Below are 14,399 nucleotides of genomic sequence, written 5' to 3' on the forward strand. Positions count from 1 at the left end.
ATTGACCTATAGACCCAACACCATTCCCCTTCTCTCTGAGACAGGATCACCCTCCTGGAACTCATTTTGTGTGTCAAGCTGGCCTGGAACTCAACAAGCCTAGCTCCAGAATGCTGGGATAGAAGGTGTAGGCCACCACACCCAGTTTAAGTATTTTAAAACAGTAGTTAAGAAACTATAACTGCAGGATGATCTAATAACATTCTTTAAGGGTTTCAAACCCAGTCTAGGGCTCAGTAGCTACTAAGTAACTTCTTGTAGAACAGTACTGCCCACTTTGCTAGTCCTCTCCTGTATCACACCCCCTAAGGCCAGCCCAGAAAACCTCTTAAACAGATGTAAAGCACAGTTAAGCTGTTAGGTTCTCATCCCCATCCTCAAAATCCTATGTTCAAAGAATACAGTGATAATATCTAGGGTCAAATTATTACCTTCAAAGGCCCCAAAACTCTACCAGCCCCCAGAAAATCATTAAGGACCTAATTAAACACTGCAATTGATGCCTGCAGTCCCACTTGGAAGGCAGAATCATTGTGGTAACTTCAACACACCTCCAGAAAAATGAAAAGGGCTGGAACTGGCTATCCTTTCAAAAGACCAGGTTAACTGCAGACCCAGAGAATCCCAACACCCTCTGCTGGCCTTCCAGAGAAAACCTCCTGTTGCAGACATACATGTAAGCAAAATACTCATACACATAAATAAAATTAATTCCATGGTCTCATGCAGCACTCCACCTTCCTGAATCCTGGAGTCACAGGAATATTCTGCCATAACTAGCTCTCTAGACTTCCCCCTCACAAAGTCCTGTAATCTAGACACCGGGGAAACTCAGACTGGAGCACACAAAAGTTCAAGGACTATCTGGAGTGCAAGGGCAACTCAGTGATACCTGTCTGCAAATGAAGATACCCAGAGGCTAGCTAATGGGGAGTGATCACAAAAACACACGGTACAGATGTAAAAATAAGGTAGAGCATACTATGTATGCTCTTAGTGGTAGTCATAATTTAAAACAGCATGCACGCACACTCACCACCAACACTTTTGATTCCTGAAGTCAGGATTCACTGAGTACAGGCCAGCACCCTCCTCAATCACCAAGACTGTCCAGAGTCACACAACAAAGTGTTTACAGATCTGGTACATACCTCAACCTTTGATATACTTGTACTGACTGGGGCCCCAGTACCCCCAGCCATTAATATACCTTCTAAATCTCTACAAAACAAGGAGAATGACCCCAGTCCAAAAAAAATCTTTATGTTCCTTTATTGGAGCAAGATTCCTGACGTATACAGTGATGTATTTACTAAACAGAGTCCTGTGCAGAAATTACACACTATCCATCTAGACAGATTTTGGTTACACTTTGCCTATTGATGGAGTAGTTCCATTTATAAAGTTTTATACATCAAAAAGCTTTGAATTTGACCAGGCTGTCCATTAATCATCTCTGAAAAAGTGGCATTTAATTTTAGCTCTATTTTACAGCATTAAAAAGCTTATGCATCAGGTAGCTTCCCAAAACATTATTTTCTGAACAATGGCGTGGAGCAGACAAAGCTCTTCATCCACCCAGATTCAGAGTCACAGCTGAGAGCGTCTGCTACATACCTGGGACAGAGCACTCCCGACCACCCCATGGACTGCATACTCTGATAGCCCACTTTCTTGGCCAGTTCACACTGCCAATGAAGACACACCAGCAGCGGTCCTTCGTACAGATGGCATTAGAGTAACGTCTGTGACACGGTGGGAGCAGGTGCTGTCCTGATATCCAGGTAACTAAAGGCCCATTTAAAAATGCCAAATTGAGATAAAAATCAAGGGTACAAGTCCATTGCAGCAAACTGTACCCACATCACTCAGTTACGGAGACATTAAGACATGATTCAAATCCCTTTAACTCAAATCTGCATAGCCCTGAGGTCATCTTGCAAAGTGCGTATCAAAAAATACGAAGTTAGGGAGACAAAGTTTGACATGATGTCATTATACAGGTCAAACTTGGAAGGTCATGTTGAGCATCTGTTCTGACAGAAAAGCATCCGGTCCTTTGTGTACACATTGATTTTATTGTAACAAAGCAACTTGTACACTTCAACATTTAAAATGAGCATTTTTCCTTCCAGTGAAAACCAAAAAAAAATAAAAATAAAAAAATTAAAAATAAAGTTACAACAGAGAATGTCAACTCCAAATAAAACCCTACAGGTTCTGCTGATTCTCCCTCCCATTGAGTGGCAGGGCTCAAGTCATTGTTAGGAGAGAATTTTATTTTAAAAGTGTCATCTTAAACTGCAAGGATGTCCGTTAAACATCACAATCAAACATGCCAAAGGAGAAGCCATGTTGTCACAATGCCCACTTACCCCCCCAGACACCTCAACCCACCCTTGCTGACCTTCTATACCCCCCCTTTTTTTCTTTTTTTTTCTTTTTATTAAACAAGAGAAAGTAGACAGATACATGTTGGTAAATGCTAACTGTCTGTATTCACATAGAGACACAGTGTAATCTCTGAGCCCAATATACAGAGAAAGGAAAAAAGCTAGAAGTCTATGCACTACTACACAGGGACCTAGCACCCCCCAGCCTCCAGCAGAGCCAAGGGGGCCGAAGGGTTTTTCTTTTTTCCCACAGAGCACAGTGGTGGTGTTGAATCCACAGTTTGAGACAACAAAGGATAAAAATGAATTTAGAACAGAATAGTGGAGATTCTTTTCCTGTTGTATTTTGTTCAAGGTATTTCCCCCAAAATAGGTTGAGAACCATGGTGTTGAGAAGAGACCTCAAAAACAGGGCTACTGAGCACAAGAGGGGTCAGGGGGAGGGAAATGACTGCAACTTGCTCCCAGGGACTGGAGAAAATTAAAAAATAAAAAGAAAATAAAAAAGAGGGCTGGAATCCATCAGTCTTCTGTGCTAGTCATCCTCGCCTTCATCCTCCTGAAAGAATAAGCGACCAGTCAACCATGGGGCAAATTCAAGGACCTCCACTAGCTCTTGGGCACACAACGGACCTTACCAAACACAGACTACTCGTTGGAGAGCACCCAGTTCTCATAGCTTAAACATGAATCTCCATTAGGCTAGCACTCTCGGGGAGAATATGCTTATAGATCAAGTGCACTCCAGGACTCCAGCACCCACACAGTGGCTCACAGTCACCCCTAACGTCAGTACCAGGGGAGCCTATGCCCTCATCTGATCTGTGCAGACAAGTCACGTGTAGTGCGGACATGTAGGCAGCAAATCACCCATACACATAAAATATTAAATCGAGGGGGGAAAGACCCAGATGTTAACCTCATCTCCCCCAGTCTCCCCACTATTTCAGTCAGTTACACATTCTAATTATTACATTCTACAGTTCTGTCAGTCATTATTTTCTTCTATATATGATCTCTAAAGTCACTGAGGACTTAACAAGTCTCCTCACCTCTCCTTCCTCCCCTTCATCATCATCTTCATCTTCTTCACCTTCATCTTCATCCCCTTCCTCATCAATATCTTCCAAGCCTTCCTCTTCTTCATCATCATCATCATCATCTTCTGCCTCTCCTTCTTCATCGTCCATATCAGGAACCTTGAAAGACCAGGGAATGTCAACCTTTAGGAACTCACTTTGCAGGACACATGACCATCCTCAAGTTAGTGGCCGTCAACTGACTCACCAAATAGTACTGTAGGGGGTTTGGCCAAATGTCGTCTTTGATGACCTCTCCTAACTCATCTGCACCTGCGTCAGAGTGGTCAGTGAACCAGGTGAAGAAGCTCTCCGGCTCTTCATGCTGCCTCTTCCTGCTGGCCTTATTCTGCGTTTGACTTGAGCGTTTTGTCAAATCCTAAAGGAAAATATCGGTATGTTCTATATTAGCTTTCTCCAACACCCAAATGCCCCCAAAGAGCAAAAGATCACTACAGAGATCACATTACTAAGAACAATTAAAAATGTGCACTTGCAAACTGCTTTCACAGAAGGACGTTATCTATCAACTGTGGGATTTCATAAAATTATTTCCACTGTAGACCTAGAAGCCAGGCCTGTGTCTCCAAAATAAAAATTGAAAACCAAAAATGTGTAAGTGTGGAAGATACTGCAATATGAAAACTTTGACCTCAACACACTGGAATCAATCTCTGCACTTTTCACCCAGCAATCACTAAGAGAGCAAAGCACTCTACAATAGTAGTCAAGAGATTCAGCTGAGCCACCATAAATACCTTTCCAGACTTCCATTTGATTTCAGTGGACTTTGAAGATGGGTCGCCACTCTCATTCAGATGAAATTCTTTGGAGAGAACTTTATTTTCAAAGTAAGGATTTTCATCAAAATACTGTAAAAGATCAAAAGATTAGAAATCAATAAACAACTCTCATAACCAAAGCACACGTTCATTTTTATAGCTGCAAACCGCATGTTAGGTACTTACAAAATCTATTCTGTAACCTGATTTAATGTCTTCAAATTCTGTCACTTCAACTCTGGTCAAGTAATGCAGAGCCTCTTCATCTTCCTCCCCAAGCAGTGCAGACACTAGAGAAGCAAGTCACATCAGTTCAAGTGTGATGGATAACTACTTGTCGACCCTGTTATAGTGGTTACAAACTGAAGAACAACTTTGCTCTCTGATAAACTCCTTTGTCCTGCCTACTGCAGTCCTTTGAGATCAAGTGGCCCCAGAGCTCCCCACCCCAGGCCAAATGCTCAGTACTGCTGACCCACCACATACCTTGTGGATGGTTGACAAATGTTGTTACCCAAAAATTTGGGATTTTGGCGATCAATTCTGACCTCTTCTGAAAAAATGGTTGGCGGAGTTTGTTATATTTTTGTTCTACTTTCAAAATTTCCTCACTGGCTTGTTCATTAAGTCTGGAACAATGAAGACATGTTGACTATGATGGTTACTTGACAAATATAAACTGTTCATAACTACAGAATACGTTTTATTTCTTATTGGCTTCATGACTGCAAAAGATCTATCTATAGAAGCGGACTCGATAGCTTAATTCCTGAAGACCATAACAAAAAACTAAGACAGTAAAGCTAAATATCCAAACTGACACATCTTGGCAACATTGTTGCCCTCCTTAGGGACTGAGAATCTGGCATCCCTGCCCCCAGGCCTCTCTGAGAACCAAAACCACAGCGCTAACTCCAGTATTGGCAACATTTATATTTTAGCAAACTCCATTTCCAGGCTATTCTGTTTCCCAGGAGCAGAAAGTATTAAGTGAAGGTGTTACTCAAATACAAAAAACAAAACAAAACAACAAAAAACAAGCAACATTTTTGCCATACTACCCTATGAAAATCCAGGCAGCCACCAGGCAATTTTATAGCCTTTAAAAAGCATACTCAACCTACGTCTGCCTGCATTGAGGAGGTTGAGGCACATTTACTTTAACCCAGGAATTATGAACAGACCAAGAAACAGGACTTGAGTTCATATTCACCAAAACCTTCCTGTGATTGACTGCTAGCCAATCAGATCCTCAAGAAAACTTCCATAAAGTGAATGAAATAAATTTACCTGTCTATTTCATTTTGTACTTCGTCAATGTGTTCAATTGCTTCTTGCTGTTCTTTTTCTGAAAAACAAAAAAGGAACACAGACTCAATACAAATCACAAGCTACACTTCCTGATACTGTGTTGTGAACTGTTAACAGTAAAGCTGCTAGAAGTGTGCTTACTACAAAGCATGCTCCCCACGTGTTCAAGCATGCAGTTGACAAATTACTTTCATTACTGGACCGTTCACAAATTAAGGTATCTGCTAGGCTATTCAGAAAAATGCTTCATTACTGGATCACTTTTTAAATAGTTTCGAAGGGTCCAATCATCGGCCTTCATTATGAAAGGTGAGGGAGAGGCTTAGCCTCATTCAGAAATTCTTCGTGTTTATTACTAATCACATTATACACTTGCAGTAGAATGGTGCCAGCTGCTAACTTAATGTGGAAACTAATCCATGACAAATTAAGATACTACCAACTGGTACAACCGCTTTAAAAAAAAAATACTGCTCAATTTATTATGTATGATTATCAACACATACCGACAAAGACCATTCACCAAACTACCACAGTCGTCTTTGCAGTCTTAGAATGTGAACCTGAATCCAATCCGACCTTACTCTCCAACCCAATCCTGACGAGCCTGGGCACCACACGCGGCCGTGCAGGATTTTTGAGCACACTGGGAAAATGCCGTCCCAAACTCAGGAGGCCCAAGGAGGAAAGGGGGTGTGCTCCTAATTCCTGCCCTTTTGTCCGGTGAGGGCTGCGAAGGCTTTTACAAAGCCAAGTGGGCGTGAAGGGGCCCGATCGCGCGGTTCATTTCCGGTAACTCGCCCTGGGGTCTGCAGCTGCCTTCGGCTAAAAACGACCCTCCCGGTGAGGACCAGGCGTCCTAAGGGTCCTTGAAAGCCCCGGCATCGCACGGCCTCCGGGCCCGATTCCTCGCACCCCCGGCGCGCCCGAGTGTGGCTGCCCCACGTGGGGTGTGCAGCCCGCGCAGCCCGGAGCATCCTCCCGCCGGCTCCGCGTCGCTACCCCGCCCCAGAGCCAGGCTCCCGGTCCCGCCGCGGCGCCGGCTCCGGGCGGGAAGCGGAGCGGCGGGAGAGGCCGGGCCGCAGGGCTGCGTCCGGCCGCACCATGTGGCGGCGGCGGCGGCTGATGGGAGCGAGGCATCATGGCGGAGCACAATAAAGAGAGGCTTCTCGGGAGGGAGGGAGGGGGAGGAGAGCGCGGGCGGGGGAAGGGGGGGTCTCCGCCCGCCGCGCAGGCCGCAGCGCCCCCGCCGCGCCCGCACCGCCCGCCGCCACGGCGCCACCCCGGCCCCCCGGCCCCGCGCCGCACACAAAAAGGGCGCCGGCCCCGCGGGCCCCGCGCGCCCCCCGCAGCCCCGCGGCCCGGGCCGAAAGATGGCGGCGCGGCCGGGCCCCCGCCGCGCCCGGTCCTCACCTGAGGTCTCGTCGGCCCCGTCGTGGTTGGAGTTGAGCTCCTTTTTACTGGCTTTGGCCGTCGGCGCCGACATGGTGCCCTCCGCGGTCGGGGCGGGGAGCGGGGAGGGGGAGCGAAGCGACGGCCTAGGGGGCGGCCAGCGGCTTCCCCTCACGCCACACGCGCGGCGCCCGCTTGCTCCGGCCGCCTCCTCCCGGCGCTCACTTGCTCGCCCTCCCCCTGGCTGCCTGGCGCTGCCCGCGGGGCCTGACGCCGAGGCAGGCCCGGGCGCGTTGTGGCGGGCCCCCGGCCGGGGCTCTCGCTGAAGGCGGGGAGGCGGCGGCGGCGGCTCGGCTGGACTCCTCGACTCGCGCCCCGCGCTCCGGCTCGCTTCTCGATTGCCCCGAGCCGCCTCCTCCTCCTCCTCCTCCACCGCCTCCTCCTCCTCCTCCACCTCCTCCACTTCGCGGCGAGGGGCAGTCGGCAGAGCGCAGGCGCACCAGGCCTGCGCAAGTCCCGCCCCCGGCCGGAGACGCTCGCGCCGCGCAGCTATTGGCTGGGGCCGCGGGCCAGGGGGCGGGGCCGTGGCGGGTGGTGGTGGTGGTGGTGGGGACACTGGGGCCTGGACGAGAGGCGGGAGGAAGCGGCTCCGCGACGCATGGTCCGGGCCCCGCGCGGCGCTCCCCTCCCCCGCTTTCCCCTTCTCCAGCCGACCCGGGACGTTTGCGCGCGGCGGCGGCGGGCGCGCGGTGACTTGAGGGGCGGGGCCTCCTCTCCCCAATACCCGCGCATCACGTGGTGGCTGAGCGGCTTCCCTTTGCGGGGCGGCCGGGGGGCGCCGGAGAGGGGGCGCGCGCAGCCCCTCGGAAGACCAGGCCTTGGGAATACACAGACGACTACCCTCACTGGCCTGAGTTCTGCACCCCGGGCACCCTCGGACCTTCCTCTTCTTGGGAGAAAGAGGCACCTCCACCCTTTTTTCTAGGTGGAGAAATTGCGAACCCAACTCAAACTCTGGGTTTGTGTGCAAAACTACAAACAGCTCATCTATCCAGTCCACTCACAGGGTCCTACTCTACCCTTGGGCCAAGTCAAGCCTCCTCTGCACTCGGATCTGAAATTTTAAAAGCTGTCACATGTCAAATTTAAGCAGGGTCACACTCATGTTTAAGTCCGCTGAATGTAGGAAGGAAGCGGCATTCTGCCACGGGTCCTTCGGCCCAACTTGGTCCCAGGTGCCCATCTCAGCGGTGAGAGAAGTTTTGGAGGAAACAAATGGAGAAATGCTTAGGCTTTTTAGACATCAAAGGCTAAAACAGCAAAAAACAGTTTTAGATTAGAAAGCCCTTAAGCACTATATCATCAGGAGGAGGCTTTTCTGCTTAAACAGTTTTCCAGGACTTGAAGACAGCAGCCCTCCTGTCTGCCTGTACCCCAACACGTGGTCCTGGAAGAGCCAGAAATCTCACCTGGGTGCTATGCAACTTGGGCGTGGGGTTATTCCCCCACCTTCCAGCATTCCTGTTTTATTATCAGTTCTTAAAGCAGTGTGGCTTTAATAGTCAAGACATCCATGGTGGGTGATCAATAAATGTAAAATACACCATATACAGTTCATCAACCCCAGGAATTCATCTAAACCTTCTGGCGCACCTTATGCCCAATTCAGTGAATTCTAGTCATCTATTGAACTCGATACTTAAACCCATCAACAGCCCTATGGAGCCCCACCGCTCCCAAGCACAGGGACTTCCAGCACATACAACTGTGGACAGGTTCCTTAAAGAGGGAAACGTCTGACAAATAAAAAACAGAGGAACAAAATTCGTGATCTGTAACATTTGCTAAATCTCTGGTAATACTTTCACCGCGAATAATTCAAGATAGTCCTGTGAGCTCCTGGCACCTTGCAAAGAAATTCCACAAACAAAACCAGGCAAGTAAAGAGACTTGGGTCTCGAGACTGAGACAGAAAGACCTAGAACTGAGGCCAGCCTGGGCTACAGTGTGCAACAATGTCTCAAAAGGAAAACAGCTAGCTGTCAGCTCCCGAAAGGCCCACCACACGGCTCGAGCATTCCTATGGTCCACGCTGAGATAAGCTATATTTTCAGGTAACCCTCATTCGATACAAAGTAGGTTGTATGGATAATTATTCTGTGGATGCTGGGACTTGAACCTGGGGCCTGCTAGGTAAGTCCTCTATCACTCAACCCCGCCCCGCAGCCTCAACCGAACTCATATATAAGACAAGACACAGAGTACATTTTACAGATACAGCTAAACCTGAGGTAATAGGACAGGAACCCTCGGCCTGCCCACTAAGCTGTCATTTGCTATTAGTCCACAAAGCCCCACCCCCAACAGAACTTTACAAGAGGCAGAATCAAGATAAATCACTATTTTTCTTTGTGGGGAACCTGGAACTGGCTATGTAGACCAGGATGGCTTTGAGCTTGTGTTCCTCCCGTCCCAGACCCCTCAGTGTTTTTGTTTTGTTTTGTTTTGTTTTTTGGTTTTTCGAGACAGGGTTTCTCTGTGTAGCTTTGCGCCTTTCCTGGAACTCACTTGGTAGCCCAGGCTGGCTCGAACTCACAGAGATCCGCCTGCCTCTGCCTCCCGAGTGCTGGGATCAAAGGCGTGCGCCACCACCGCCCGGCTAAAATTTTTATTATGATAATACAAAGGGAAAGAAATGGCTGGGCGGTTCTGGCGCACGCCTTTAATCCCAGCACTCGGGAGGCAGAGGCAGGAGGATCTCTGAGTTCGAGGCCAGCCTGGGCTACCAAGTGAGTCCCAGGAAAGGCGCAAAGCTACACAGAGAAACCCTGTCTCGAAAATGAAAATAAAAATAATAATAATTAAAAAAATAAATAAACATTTTAAAATTATTTTTATTTTACATGTAAGAATGTTTGGTCTGTGTGCATATAAATACAAGCATACCATATTGTTGCAGGTGCAAGGAAGGCCAAAAGAGGATGCTGGCTCCTCCTGGAGCTGGAGTTACAGGTGGTTGTGAGCCACCATGGGGGTGCTGGGAAACTAAATCCAAGTCCTCAGCAAGGCCAAAGTGCTCTTAAGCACGGAGCCACCCTTCCAATCTCTCCCCTTTCTTAACTACAAGCCATACCTCATTACACAGACTTCACGGGCCACTCCTAGGAAGAACCTTGGTCTGAAAAAGTGATGTTTTTCAACCACAAAGTCTGGCCCACAGGTGGGTACCGTTACCCACACAGCATGTATCAACCAAGTACCTGATTTACAGAAGACCCAAGAGGCTCAAGGGGCCAACTTCTGATTAGGCGCTGGCCTTCAAGATGAATGCAAGTATACTAGGAAATGGAAAACAATGCAGAACAGCAAGAGATAGAGTAAATATGGGAGAGGCCTGGCCTGGGTGCTATCGGGAGGCCTCCAGGCACAGCACACTTCTTGTTGGTGCTGTAAGGGCTGTTGTGATCCCACGCACTCAGGAGGACTGTGCTTTAGCTGTTCCTTGCCAGCAAACTAAAAGAAAGACCATGCAGCAAGTTTTGGTCTCTATACCCAGGACTGCCCTCCCGGCTGTCTGGATCAAAAGTTCAAGGTCACCCCCACTGACAAGTTTGGGGCCAGCTTGGGATGTACGAAGCCCTTTGCAAAACAAGGAAAAATACCAGGTGCGGTGGTGCCTTTAATCCCAACACGTCAGAGACAGAGGCAGGCTGAGCACCAGGCCAACCAGGGCTACATATGGAGACCCTGTCTTTATCATTCTGGGACACGGGGCAGGTCTCTGCCTGCCATTTGAAAGGCGAGGGGCTGAGACACAGCAACGGGAAACTGGGCCACAGAAGCGCTGAGATGTCCACTCCACTCGGTGCCTAGAGCTCCTTCCACCCGTGGTACTAAACCAGCCAAACCGACACTTTCCCTCTGCTTTCCTGCCCTGTACCGGACCCAAGCCACACGGGACAACTCCACCACACCACGACTCGGAGCTGTGTCTAGGAAACGCAACTCCCACGATCAACATAGGGAGGCGAAAAGTGCAGGCTCGAAAACCACGATCTGAATGGAAAATGAGGAAAGTGCTAGGGTAGGCTGACACTGGGTGCGGCCAACAGTAGCTTCCGATAGGGTCTAAGGCTCGGAGGGAGAGGCTGGAGAGTGATCTCCCCCCCAACTTTACCCACCCGCCCCCCCGGGGTGGGAGGAGAGGCACGGGTTTCCTGGCAGGGGACAAGTCGGGGTCCAGAGCCAGAGGTGAGAGAATGCAGCTCCAGGCGTCTAGGCGACATTATAGGTGTTAGAGGGGGTGCACCACATGGGGAACCGGGAGAAGTAGGTGGGGACCAGGTGGGCAGGGTCCTCGGTACCGGAAGTCTTAGTTTGTACCTGGAGGGCAACCGAGAGGCTGTCTTACAAGTCTGGGAGCCAGTCACGTGACTAGCTTTGCTCGGGCAGGATGGGAGAAGGAAGCTGGGAGCCACACGAGGTGGCAGTAATTCAGGCCAGAGTTGTGGGCTGGCGGCTGCCGCAACAGGGAGAGCGACCTGAGAGGCCTTGAACCCCCAGGACTCGGCGTTGGAGGGGTGGGGAAGCCTCAGAATGGTTGCTGGTGCGCTGACTCGTGCAGCACCGCCACATGAGAGAGTTTGGGGGCTGGGAAGAGCGAGCTGCGTCCCACGTGGTGTCGCGGGCCAGAGGAAGTCCCCTCCGCACGGGTTTCCCAGTCCCGCGCTTTCCGCTCCTTCCCCGCCGCCCCGAGCTGAGCGCCTTTCGGGAGGGTTTGTGGGGGTCCCATCTCCAGTACGATCGGGGGAGAGCAAAGCCAATCACGGAGTCGATCACCAAGGAAACGCAATGGAGGAACTTACCTCCCTTCGGCAGCCCGGGAGAGGCCGACTTGTCCTCCAGCTTCGGGGCAGGAGCCGATCTGGGTTTCTTGGACTGAGGCAGGAGCGCAGATTGCCGTTTCGGGGCCATGGCACAGGGGAAGAGGCCAGGAGCCAGAGGCCAGCGGCCCGATGCTCACAGCAGGAAGGAAATCGCAGGAACTGAGGCGGCCTCAGGTGCGGGAGATTTAAGTCGGCCTCGAAGCCGCCCTGCCCGCGGGGGATATTTACATGACAGTGGGACACACACCCCCACGCCCCTTCTCCCAGCCTCCTCGCCCTCCCTCCAATCAGCAGAAACTTCTTTGAGTTGCTCTTGGCGGGGGCTTCCCGGCGTTGGAGGAGGGGGCGGCTTCTGCCAGAGCTGCGTCGCGCTGCCTTTGAACCCCGGATTGCCCTGGGAAGCCCGCGGTCGGTGGCCCTGCCCTCCCCCAGAGCCCCTCCGCCACGCCGCCCGGCCCCCATCGAGAGTTCTTCCTCTTTCCCTGCACCCCCCAGTTTGGTCTCCGGCAGACTTAGCTACGTGCTGTTGCCTCACCTCAGCCTGGAACATTCTTCGCTCTTCCCAACCCCCCTACTCGTGCGTCTGGCTAGACTCCTTCCCAGCCTGCAGATCGCCGCTTGCAGGGACAGATGAGTGCTGGAAGAAAAGGCATTCTAAGACGAGAATTACAAAAATCGCGGCGGGGGAGGGAAGGGAAGACTTGGCGCATCCATTCCATCTACCCAAAAGGGCTTGAGTCAGAGAAGTAAAATGCGCTGGCTCAGCCTCTAGTCTTTTTGTTTTTACTTTTTTGCCTTTTGATTTTTTTTTTCAAGACAGGGTTTCTCTATGTAGTCCTGGCTGTCCTGGCACTCATTTTTTTTTTTTTAGACCAGGCTGTCCTTGAACTCAAGAGACCGGCCCGCCTTAGCCTCCGTAGTGCTGGGATTAAAGACAAGCACTACCACGCCCGGCTTTTAGGCTGTAATCTTAGCACTCAGAAGTTGAGGCTGGAGAATCGCAGGTTTCAGACCAGTGTGGACTACAGTGCAAAACCCCGCCCCAAAAACTAAAAGAAAAAAACGTGTGTGTGTGTGTGTGTGGTGCTGGGGATGAGACCAAGGCCTCCAGAGCACCAACACACTACCACTCAGCTACACCTTGCTCCTGCCAGAGCATCTGGCTTGGGTCCCACATACCCAGGTAATAAGTAACAGACTTGGTGGCGCACACCTTTAATCCTAGCACTCAGGAGACAGAGCCAGGCAGATCTCCGAGTTTGAGTCCAGCCTGGTCTACAGAGGGAGTTCCAGGACAGCCAGGACTGTTACAGAGAAACCCTGCCTTGAAAAAAGAAAAGAAAAAAGAAACAAACAAACAAATGAGAAGCGTGTACTCAGCAGTAAGCACGTGCCTACCAATTGAAAAGCACACCAAAAAATAAGACGAAAAAGGAAGCTGGGCAGGTGAGAAGGCTCCGCGGATAAAGCTGCCAGCCGAGGGCCTGAGTTCTGTTCCCACAAGGAAGTCCTATCACTCTCCCATCACACAATGTCATACGCACAATTTTAAAAAAATTTTCCAAGGCTGGTGGCGGCGGTGGCGCACGCCTTTAATCCCAGCACTTGGGAGACAGAGCCAGGCGGATTTCTGTGAGTTCGAGGCCAACCTGGGCTACAGAGCGAGATCCAAGACAAGCACACAAAACTACACAGAGAAACCCCATCTGGGGATTGGGGGGGGGGATTTTTTTTCCAAGACAGTTTCACGGTATAGCTTTGACTATCCTGGAGCTTACTATGTAGACCAGGCTGGCCTTAAACTCAAGCTATCTGCCTTCCTCTGGAGTACTGACATTAAAATCCTGTGCCGCCAAGCCCCAGCAAAAAAATTAATTTTTAGCCAGGCAGTGGTGGCACAGGCCTTTAATCCCAGCAGGCAGATCTCTGTGAATTTGAGGCCAACCTGGACTACAGAGTGAGTTCCAGGACAGGCTTCAAAGCTACACAGAGAAACTCTGTCTCGAAAAAAAAACCTGAAAATTTAATTAATTAATTAAAAATAAATTAAAAAGGGGCTGGAGAAATGGCTCAGAGGTTAGGAGCACTGACTGCTCTTCCAGAGGTCCTGAGTTCAATCCCCAGCGACCACATGGTGGCTCACAACCATCTGTAATGAGATCTGGTGCCCTCTTCTGGCCTGCAGACATACATGCAGGCAGAACATTGTATACATAATAAATAAATCTTTAATTAATTAATTAATTAATTTAAAAAATTAATGTAGTTCAAGCCAGCCATGATGCCACAGACTTTTAACCCAAGCCCTCAAAGGCAGAGGCAGGTAGATCTCTGAGTTCCGGGCCAGCCAAGGGAACGGTGAGATCCAGTCTCAAAAGAAAAGGAGGAAGAGAAGGGGCTGGAGATGGCGTGGAGATTAAAAACACTCTTTGCTCTAGCAGAAATGGCAGGCTCCATTCGCAGCCCCCCATGGCTGCTCACTACTGACTTTAACTCACTTTCAGGGGATCTGACAGCCTTTGCTGACCTCCCAGTGTAACAACAAACTCACAAGTA

General features: G+C 49.9%; 1 protein-coding gene across 2 annotated transcripts; it reads right to left on the reverse strand.

Moving 5' to 3' along the window:
- Positions 1-1,247: 1,247 nt before the first annotated feature.
- Set (SET nuclear proto-oncogene) lies at positions 1,248-12,058 on the reverse strand. Of its 2 annotated transcripts, none has more exons than XM_028883248.2 (8): positions 11,823-12,058; positions 5,545-5,602; positions 4,741-4,883; positions 4,441-4,544; positions 4,231-4,344; positions 3,681-3,851; positions 3,446-3,592; positions 1,248-2,952 (listed from the first exon to the last, which is right to left on the reverse strand). In XM_028883248.2, the coding sequence occupies exons 1-8, from the start codon at positions 11,929-11,931 to the stop codon at positions 2,929-2,931; spliced, it is 870 nt and encodes a 289-aa protein (XP_028739081.1). In that variant the 5' UTR covers positions 11,932-12,058; the 3' UTR covers positions 1,248-2,928. The 2 variants fall into 2 exon arrangements, with proteins under 2 accessions (XP_028739081.1, XP_028739082.1); XM_028883249.2 differs by lacking the exon at positions 11,823-12,058 and adding an exon at positions 6,979-7,356 and having other exon boundaries at positions 1,255-2,952.
- Positions 12,059-14,399: the final 2,341 nt, after the last annotated feature.

The sequence above is a fragment of the Peromyscus leucopus genome, chromosome 4, assembly GCF_004664715.2.
Source record: "Peromyscus leucopus breed LL Stock chromosome 4, UCI_PerLeu_2.1, whole genome shotgun sequence".
Lineage (NCBI taxonomy): Eukaryota > Metazoa > Chordata > Mammalia > Rodentia > Cricetidae > Peromyscus > Peromyscus leucopus.